At 39.9% G+C, this 10,974-nt stretch overlaps 1 protein-coding gene across 1 annotated transcript; it reads right to left on the bottom strand.

The window, feature by feature from the left end:
* Positions 1 to 243: 243 nt before the first annotated feature.
* Positions 244 to 10,723, bottom strand: bpnt2 (3'(2'), 5'-bisphosphate nucleotidase 2). Its single transcript, XM_067604932.1, has 8 exons — positions 10,132 to 10,723; positions 8,696 to 8,768; positions 8,461 to 8,607; positions 7,311 to 7,470; positions 5,200 to 5,295; positions 4,813 to 4,974; positions 4,265 to 4,399; positions 244 to 4,120 (listed from the first exon to the last, which is right to left on the bottom strand). The coding sequence occupies exons 1-8, from the start codon at positions 10,248 to 10,250 to the stop codon at positions 3,978 to 3,980; spliced, it is 1,035 nt and encodes a 344-aa protein (XP_067461033.1). The 5' UTR covers positions 10,251 to 10,723; the 3' UTR covers positions 244 to 3,977.
* Positions 10,724 to 10,974: the final 251 nt, after the last annotated feature.

Raw genomic sequence — 10,974 nt, 5'->3', positions numbered from 1 at the left:
TGGCCAAATATTTTCAAATATTGATAATTGAAATAAATTTTTTATTTGTATTAAACATTCTCTTGAAGCTGAAACACTCGTTTTAACCTTCCCAATGTGAGCTTTGATCAGTTTCTTTATAGTTTGAAAGAACAACTAACATGAATGTTGGTGACATTCACAGTGTTGTTCTAAAAAACATTTTGCCTCCACTCACTGATCTCTAACTCTATCTCAATCAAAATATAATGAACGTACACACAGTCAGTTCATACCATCATGCACACTGATGTTTTATTGGAAATTCACAGCAGAAGCAGGATGACAGAGACTCACAGAGCAGCTGTACAACAACCTGTTTATCAGAGCAGCTGACTGACACGTGGAGTTAACCTCAATCCACACAAAAGAGCCTTTCAACAAACTGGTACATGGCAGCAACACCTTCACTACAATGCTCACTTCTTTATCTACAACCCCTCTATGAACATGGTATCTGCAAGTATCAGCGCCATGTATCAGTAGTCATCACTCTCCACACATATAGAGACCAACAGACGACAACTGACAACGAGTTAAAAACTTGGACCTGCTTCCACTTCATTTTCTTTTGTCACTTCTTATTAGTTTAAATCAAATGTTTTGCAATATTTGAATAAAAATGAGAATCCTCTGGCTGAACTGAAAATAAGTCACACCTACTCCTGCGTGAGAGGTAGGGACAGGGATTTAATGAGGTCTCTAAAAACGGTTGTTTTCAGTAAGTGTCATATCCATACAGAAAAGAAAAAACGGATATAAAAGAGACAATATCACCTTCAAATATTTCAAATTCCAACTCACAATGTAGTGAGTGACAGCATCAGTTTAGCTGTCACCATAAGTCACTGCTTATTGATTGTATCTGATTTTTCAGGTGTGTAGAGCAGAACACACAGTGCCCACTTATACTGTCTGGCTATGATCTGTGGTTATACCCATCATCCTCACCCCAAACAGACTCACATGTATGCATGAATCATTATTCCATTATCATCACTTAAAGGTTTCATACAGTAAATAACATCCAAACTGTCTATCCAAACAATAGTACCCATGTAATTTCCATGTCACTGTAACACCATTTCCACTGCTATTTCCGCAGCATTACCCTTGCATATAAACAAGTGTTACCATAGCAACGTACACAATAAAACAATGCTGAGTGCTCATCCCAGGACAATGTTATCTTGCACAGATCAAAGGCACTCAAATCATAAAACTGAAATTTAGCACATTAAGACCCAACCTGAAATAGCTGCATCAGCTCTGGTTTTGAGACTGAAAGCTGTTTTCTGTTGTTTTGTCTGAATGGAGCTTCCAGTTTCATCACCACACCATCCAGATTAGGCCTTTAACCTGCTAACAGCTTCTGCAAGCCATTATCGTCTATCATTATCTTCAGTCTGTGGCAGAACATGTTGTGTGAACATTGAACTCTTAACCTCTATACATGTTTTTCAGCTATACAAAGTTATCAACACAAAGAGTGCTGAGACAAAGTGAACACAAAACAGGTCACTTGTAAGTGGATCTTCTCCAGGACACTGACATGAGCTCATATTTTGCTGGTGGCCTTTTTTTTGTTTGTTTGCTTTACCGTTTAACGTGGTTTCACAGCAAAAGAAACATCCATATTCATGTCAGTGTTTGTTCTTGAATACTGTCAGTTCAAACAGACCGACACATGTATGGCAGACAGTACAGAAAGACCTCAGAAACAGGCTGATGGAGCCAGCGGCATTTCAATACAATGAAAAGTGTCAGATGAACAAAGGCTAATCAGAATACAAAACCATGCAAGCAAATGTATATCTAAACACAGTTTACACACTGTACTGAACAATTGGCAACTGAGATGTTAGATCATTTATAACATTTGAAAAGTACCAGGGTGTCATTCTTGTAGGGCTGCAAACAACAATTGTTTTCATTATTGGTTTATCTGCTGATTGTTTCCTCAATGAATTGATTAACTGTCGGTCTATAAAATGTCAGGAAATAGTGAAAAATACCTGTCATCAAATAGCCTGTTTCGTCCATACAACAGTCCAAAATATTCAAGGATATTTCATTTACAATTGCAGAAGACTAAGAAAAGCAGCAGATCCTCACAAGTGAGAAGCTGAAGCTGGGGAAAGTTTGGCATTCCTGCTTGAAAAATGACTTATATGATTAATAGATTATTTAAATAGTTGATTTTTTTTTCTCTGTCTATCAATTAATCGATTAGTCATTACAGCTGTACATTTTTGCATCAACGAATTTTGCAGATTTGGAAAGTGCACAGTACATTGTTCAGTTATAGAAACAGTTTGGAAACATGGAGGAATGTAGCGGTCCATGCACTGGATTTATTTATTTTTTTTACATTTAGTTCTTGACAATGTACCATTCAAACACAAAATCATTCTTCTGTAATTCCCATTTGGCAGACTGTTAAAATCATGAATGAGACTGTACATACCGGATAGAACTTGCTTTTCTACATTGTTTTACAGCAGAGATAAGAACACATTATCATCCAATCTTTAAACAGGATGCTCTGCTATTAATCCACTGAGAAATGCAACAGTCCTACTAACACAGTATGTACTGGGGAAGTGATGGTGTTATGTGGAGTACCAGACTGTGAAGGTGCTTTATGACTTCAATCCAGAGTCCAACTGTGTATTTACAGGAGGTTGAGTTTCAAGCCCTTACACACCCACATGTGTTTTAAGTTATTCTGTCTGATTAAACCTCTGCTGAGGATTAATCTTTATTAGACAATTCACTATCATCCTCCACCCTTTCCTTGCACTCACTGCCCTCTATTCTCAGTGGACACGCCTTGAAGTTCTCATATTATGCTATCTGGGAAACATCAATCATAGCATGTCCACACTTGAACCTCAGAATAGGTTTAATCAGCCAAAAATCTTGTTTACCTTTGACCATTTAATCTTAATTCAATTGTGTTATTTTTTTTGCCTATTTGGCTGCAACATATTTTAGCCAAACTAGAGCTGTTAGTCAGTAACTGAATAATTTAGACAATTTTCACAGTTCAGTTTTTTACAAACACTTTCTGAAAAGTATTTATTGAAGGATGTTTTTCTTTCCATGTAAGTCTGACCTTTGAGTTTGACTCAGTGCACACTGCTCTGTTCAATGAAGTGGCACTGCTTTACAAACGTTTTTTAAAGTGAAGCGAATTGTTGTGTGATGCTGGTGAACAGAGGGATTGTTGGTGAAGTGGCATCTTAGCGGCCAGAGACTAGAACCACTGAAGCTCATTGTTCTCTGTCAGTTTCTATCCGGTCTCAAATATTTCTAGGTAGTTGTTTCACTAACTGAGCTAAGCTGATGTTGACATTTATGATACCTTGCCTGTGTGCAATTCATGGGGCTCTTTATTCCTGTGTTTTCACTAGAACATCATGTGATGAAGATTAGACTTAAAACGATAAAAGACAACGATGTCAGTCACTTTGTAGGTTTTGCTGTAATGTTCAGCATTGTGCTCCTTAGTTCAACATTTCACATTAGTTATCCTGCTGTCCTCTGAAGGTGAAGGGAGGGGACTCAGGGAGGGCGACTGCTGTCCAGTGTTCATTGTGAGCATGTTTGTGTGTGTGTGTGTGTGTGTGTGTGTGTGTGTGTGTGTGTGCGTGCACGTAGAGAGGAAGATGTACTGTTTCCTAGCTGCAAGTATGTATGCATGAAAGGGAGTGTGCATTCAGAGCCATTGTGTCAGCCATTGCAGTTTCCAGCTGCAGTCATGTTGGATCCACAGTCCTGCTCAGTGGCCCGTGCCAGTGACTCCATCTGACAATCCATCTGATTGGTTGATCCCGATCTCATGATGATGAGGCCTGGTTATGTTTACAGCCTATTCTTAGTTACAGAAAAGGACTGCCACATGTTGCTCTTACCACAACCTGACCAGACTACCAATGGCTCTGTGTTTGTGTCTTTCAGTGCTTCTCAGGGTCCCAGTTTGGTAGTCTCTCCACGATGGCCTTATGGTCCACATTAACACTGGCCACCAGTCCTCCTTTGTTGAGTGGTGTCCCACTGTAGTCGATGTCTTCTCCCTTTAGTGTTGTCATGTGGCCTCCTACAATCATGGTGATTACACGTCATTGGCACAGTGCATTACACACATTAAAAATCCATTATAGAAATAACAACACATTCATTAAAGATGTTAAAACACTAGTTTAGTATTTCATCTCTTTTGAAGTGATATTTATAATATTACCCAGTGCATTAAGTAGTGCTGCACCAGCGCAGATGTCCCATTTCTTAATAAAGGTGATGTGGACGTAAGCGTCTGCCTGGTCTATGGACTCTGTATCACTTGAGGGCATCTCCAAGAGCGACAGGACCTTGTACCCTGAGAGACAGAGAGAAAGGGAGACCACGGTTGATATGACTGCTTGATTCTTCATCACACCAAAAAGTGTCCTGATATTAGGGGACTGCGAGTGGAGACTGTACGAAAAGTTCCCATTATGAACGTGTGTACAGTCATCGGGAAGAAAAATGTGTCCCAATATGTAAATATGTGTAAAATTCAACAACAAATTAACTATTAACTACATTTTAACTAACATATTTAGTTTTACCAGTTTGTAAAATGGACTTCCGTCTGTCCATAAATAGGGAAAAACAACAACAAAAGCAATGAAAGTCTTAATTTGCTTTGCTTATTTTTTACTTAATATCATAGATGCAGCCTTTGAACTTCATCTGCACATATATAAACCTTTAAATGTAATATAAAAATGTAAATAATTCCCCACTCACCTGCACCACCTGCTTCTGTGATTGATGTGTTGTTTCCAAAAGCATCATGAATATAGCTTTTAACCTCCCCAGAGTGGGAACGTGATACTATCACCTTTGGAGGGCTTACACTGTATGACGACCGGGGATGCATATTCGATCCCTGACCCACAAACGCCCAGGCTGGAGGAGAGATGAGAGGGAGACAGATAGACAAAGGGAATGGAGGGGTAGAGAGAGGGAACGTTCAATACATACAATCAATATATTTTGTCAGCCAACATCTTAATTATTACAGTTCAACTAAGACTATTTTACTGTTTCTCTCCATAAATAGTAATATAAAATAAGGTGGAGGCAATCCTGTTGAACATACAGAAGTTAAGTTGAGGAGGCACACACACTTACCAGTGAACCCAGTGAATGGCTGGTGTATGACCCCAATGATCGGTTTACCATCTACAGCCACACATACCATTGTGGTAACATACTTGACAAGGTTCTCTGTGGAGAGAGAGAGAAAGAGCGAGATGAGCAGATAGGACGGGTGGGGCAGAAAGATAGCAGAGATAGCAGAGACAGACAGAAGATAAAAGGAGGGGGGATGAAGAAGAAAATACAGGATATGGGCGGGACCAGTGGAGAGAACAGAAGACACAGAGGTAAGTGTCAGCGTGTCTCTAACATGCGGAAATCTATCTGTCCATATTTGTGTCTTTATGTCCTTAATCATAAAAAATAATACTGCACTTAGAGTCTTGTTCAACTCCATAACTTTGCTATGTTAAGATTACCTGGATTAAATAAGATCCAGGTTTTAATTATTTGCTACCTAAAGTTTGAAAGAACACATTGAATTCCTGGTCCAGCTGGGGATTAAATAGATACATATTAGCTGGGAAACTCTCTCACACCCTTGAACAACTACCAGTGAGCTGCTCTAAGACAGTGGTTCCCAACCCTTGGGCCATGGACCAATAACCAGGCCAATGAACATTTGCTGTCAGGCTGCAAAGACACCATCTGATTCACCAGAATCAGAAAAATGCAGAATATCAACTGTAGAACTTTATAGGCTACCACAGACTATTTGTGCTGTAATTACCTTCAATTTGGTGTAAACTGTCTGATCTGCCTTTTTCCTCATCACCCTGTCAAGCCCACAATAACCACGATAATGATTTTGAACTAAAGTAGGTCATCTATACATGAGGTAATCCGTCTCTCATCACCCACAGCTAGGGATGATAACCGGTTCCACTTTGGATCTGTTTTGAAGTCTGCAAAATATCAAGATCCATTAAACTCTTAACATTAAAAAAAACTCCTTTTACAGCCCTAACCCTCACAGAGCAATGGAAACCATAGCAGTAGCAGGCTTCTCGTTTTTAGCCTACTGTTGCTGTGGCTGGTTAAAATAACAGGCATCACCAGCAGCAGATCAGATCAGCTGTAGCTAATTAACGTTCATTTCTTAACAGCTAAAATATAGTTTTCTAGTTAATGTGCTCTCTGCAGCTGGTGTTTGTATTCAGACAAAGATTGTGAGCTTTATATCTGCTCAGTTTCATAGTTGTGAATCAGGACCTTCAGTATTTGGACTAAGTAGCTCTTGGAGTACAGTCGGCTGCGGCTGTTGACTGAACGTATCAGATACATTAAATGAATATCTCATATATTATGCTGCTCATCTCATTTTCAGGTTGTGAATATTCATCAGGCTGCCACTATAAACTGTTGTGTTTCTTTCTTCCGAGCTACCAACAAGTGATTAATTGGACATCTTTGAGTTGTAGTAGCTTTATCCTTTAATTACTTTAATGTTGAAAGATAAAATTAATAAGACTCACATTCTGTAACTTGATACTGGGTTTCAATTTGACAAAATGCTATCAAACTCCACCCCTACCCTCAGAGACTCCGTATGCGTGTTCTGTGTTCTAAATAACATAAACATGAGTAAGAAACAAAACAAATTGAGAGTTTGAGAGGTTTTCAGAGAATCTAGGAGGGGATAAATGCCTAAAGTGTGTGTTAATATACCCAAGTGTTTGAATTTCAGTTTAGTTGTACCAAAAAATTCACAAGTAGACTTCAGCACCTCTTCTGAAACGACTCAGTGGCCAACAGAGTAAACAGCTCTAATGGGCAGCTCCCAGCTGTTAAAGAGATTAACTGGATGAATGTCAGGAGGGTGTTGCTGCAAAGGACCATGTATGTTCAGTAAACTTTCCAAACAGAATTGTAGAACACACAATAACACCGAGGACAAACAAAGGAGGCATACACTCCTACACTGAGCCACTGAGCTTGATCTGCGAACAAAGAAGTCAAAAGCCAATTTTTCACTTTAGCCATTCACAGCTCTCTGTCTAATTCTAGAAAAGCTGCTTGCTTATTTAAGAGGAGCAGCACAGAGTGTACTTTACATCAGTGAGAGGTTGACATATTTAGTGCCCAGTGTGCCTTCTAAAATGATCATGGAAATGAAGATAACTGAACATCAGTGCCATACACACCTGTATATTCCTGTGTAGCGTCCAGAGGATCGATCCACACAGTGATGCTCTCAGCAGGGACGTCTTTTCCGGCCTTTATCTTGTCTAGTATGTCAGCTGGAATGTCCTGGCTCCAGGTTGCCGCCTTATCCACCATGTTGTCATGTTCCTCACTGTTCACCTGAAAACGCACACAGAAAGACTGAATTATATCTGTCGTGTGCCTTAGGCGTATTTTAAACTTTCCAGTCAGACTAAAACATAAATGAAGCAACTACTGCTGTTGTCCTAAAGGTCTCTCACTAACATCACAGATTAAAGCCTTGGTTATGTGATCTCTAGCTTTGTTTCTAGTTTGTGTATGTCTCTACTTTACCTTAACTGTCTTACCTTAAACCTATTAATCATGGAGATCCTTCATCTACCCAAAAAGTATCCTTTAACATTATTTAGTTCCACTGTAGAAAGGTAATGTTTGAAAGAAGAGCAACATTTTCTGCTTCAAAGTAAATCCTGCTCGAAATGGAAAAACACTACAGCAGTGTTGTGGTGTATGAATTCAGGGTTTCAACCGGGGTATTGCAAACCTGGCGGCCTGCCAGGCCTGAGGTGACCCCCCGCTGGGCCTAGGCAACAGGGAATTAAAAAAAAAAAAAAGTATTTTAAAATGTTTTCTAAACTAAAATGTGTTACACAAGTAGCGTAGCTCCTTTAAGGAATGGTGAGTGTGCAGTCCAGAGAGAGAGAGAGAGAGAGAGAGAGAGAGAGAGAGAGAGAGAGAGAGAGAGAGAGAGAGAGAGAGAGAGAGAGAGAGAGAGAGAGAGAGAGAGAGAGAGAGAGAGAGAGAGAGAGAGAGAGAGAGAGAGAGAGAGAGAGAGAGAGAGCATGTGTGTGACGATGAGGCTGCGGTGACTGGAGCAGAGTATGAAGTTAGCAGTATAACTGTGAATAGTGCAGTGTGTGTACACTTTGAATACATGCTACAACTCATCAAGACCCAAGCCAAGTTCCTGTGTCTTGCTCACCACTCAGATGAAGTGAAGGGGGTTAGCCCCGAAGCAGGCGACAACTTAAGGTGGACTCCTTTAAGGTGGACCAGCTATTCTCATTTTTGTGACAATCTCAACCGCTTCCCCGGCACCCCCCACCCATCTAGAATGGTTGTGCTCACCGTGATTTCAGGGAAGGTATTCCTTATAAGGTTAAACATCTTTCTATGTGACTGCAGGTCACCCATGGTCAGAAGCTCATTGGCTCCCTCTCTTGTCTTTCCTTTTGACTTCTCCTTCAGACCGTTTTCATCACGCACCTTCTTCACCTAGGGAGGAACAACACAGCTCACATTCTACTAAACTGTAGTCAAGGCATTTAACATTTGTTTGTTGAGCTGTGACAAGAAAAAGTACCTCTATTCCACCTAGTACTGCAGCCTCCACTGAGACAGCCAGCAGGTCTCTCAGATCCACTTTTCTCGTCTGTCTGCAAAGATAAAGAGACGGAACAAGAATTTGTTAGACTCAATAGCAGCACTTCTCCTTTTCTGCACTTCAAACCTGATGAAACTAGATCAGCCTTACCAGTGTTTGCAAGTTAAATAAGAAGGCAAGTTTTGGACAATGCCACTGGTACTTTTGAAATGATGCACCTGATAGCTGATATTTTCTGCTCATATTCACTATCTCACAATCAAACCATTGTCAGGTTTGTCAGACACTTACAAAGGCTCAGTGATTCTTCACAGACCGCTGAAACCCCGATAATGATATTTTACTGTCAGAGTTGTACACAAAAGACTAGGTGCTGGTCACACACAATCCAGTGATTTATCATACAACTGACATTTCAACCACATTTAATCTTTTTCAAGGCAAGTTCAATACATAACTGTGGTCATAACTTTGGTTATACACTAAAATCATTACTGTGCTGTCATCTTCATCAGTCAGCAGTAAGGGTTGGGTATAGTTTGGATTCTTTTGAAAAGCCTTTTATTATTTAATAGAAGTTAATGCTCTCAACTGTTGAATGTTGTCTCTAATTGTACTAGAACTCTGCCTGAATAAATGATTAACACTGACAAAATATTTATTTAAATTGTGAACTATCTGATCAAAAACTAAGTGACAATATTACATATCTGGAAATGAAGCGCTCACAGTCTTCAATACATTTTAGTCTGAATTATAACAGTATTGAGGTTCAATACCCAGAAATCCTCCCTAGTGAGCAGCTAAGGTGACTTAGCAGACCAACCGCACATATTCAGTAACTTTAGTTGTGAAACCTCTTGACTCAAGAAGACTATGATGTAATTGCCCACGAGTATTGAGCAATTTTATATGTTTACAGGATTGTTATAAAGCTACGTTAGGTAGGAATCTCATACATAATGGCTGAAGACAAAAGTAGCGGGCAAATACCTGACTCATGATAAAAGCTGAGGGCTAAAGTCATCCTGGTGTACGCAAATCACTTATATGACCCTAACGTTACCCTCACCACTACCTACAACCTCACTACCAGCTGGACCTGCAGGCTTGGCAGATACTAACCTGCTAGAACATCATGCATGTACATCACTAATGTAACAGACTGGCCACTTACTAAATGTTCATGTAGATAATCCAGCTTTGTCTGACGGTATTAAACCTATTATTACTATACTATCATAAGTCCAACCAGCCTGATAACCCCTGAGACAAGCAGCTGCGTGAAACACCCAAGTCAACTCTTACAAATACACTTAGCTTCAGCGAGAGGACATGCCACGTTATACTATGTAAGGAAAAATAATAATAAAAAACAATTTACAAAAGGGAAGGTAATGAGAGAAGAGTCTGACCTGAAAGCAGCCAGGCGGCTGGAGATGACCCCGGCATACAGGTGGTAGATAACGCCGACTCCAAGGAGGCAGAAAACGGCCACACCGAGCGGTGACAGGCGGATGCCCATTGGAGCCATGGCCGAAGAAAAACCACTGGAGGTTTTTGTTAGAAAATAACTACAAAAAATAGCGAACCAAGAGCACTGCGGTGCTTGTAGTAAAATAGAGAAAGAAGCTAGGTGACGTGGCTGTCACCCGGTGTTTACTTTACGGATAAATACTGTCATTTAGCAAACAGCTAAAACACTAATTGATTAACTAAAGCTGTTAAAATAAGCGCAACACAGTCTAATTTCGATCAGACAGTTAGCCGTTTAGCACCGTCCGAGGTCTCTCCGACGAAATTCACCGACCGTCGTTTCTGTCTGTGACGACATTCCGTTTCTTGGATAGTTTGACTGCAGCTTACTGTCGCTGTTAATCCCGTTTAACTCGCTGAAGCGAGCCAAATGTTAACTGGTGTCGAAGGCAAAACAGAACAATCACGTCTCTGTTCAGTCATTTTTCCTCTCTACGTCCTCACAGGTCACCGCCCGCCGCTTCTCTTCCGGGTCAACACGGTGTCGTCATCAGTTTGGATTATTCATTTATTTATTTTCACCATGGATGTATAATAAGAGCTCAAAAAAGTTTCATAAATACTCTGAAATAATAATAATAATAATAATAATAATAATAATAATAATAATAATAATTTGTGTCTGATTTGTTTCTCAGAGTTCAATTACCTGATTAAAAATCTTCAAATTACATCTACTCCTTTTCCTTCGTTTAAAAATCCAGAGTCTATTGTTCATTTCA

Source organism: Thunnus thynnus, chromosome 12 (assembly GCF_963924715.1).
Source record: "Thunnus thynnus chromosome 12, fThuThy2.1, whole genome shotgun sequence".
NCBI classification, from domain to species: Eukaryota; Metazoa; Chordata; class Actinopteri; order Scombriformes; family Scombridae; genus Thunnus; species Thunnus thynnus.
The sequence above is the reverse complement of the archived record's forward strand: the minus strand, read 5'-3'. Positions and strand labels throughout refer to the sequence as shown.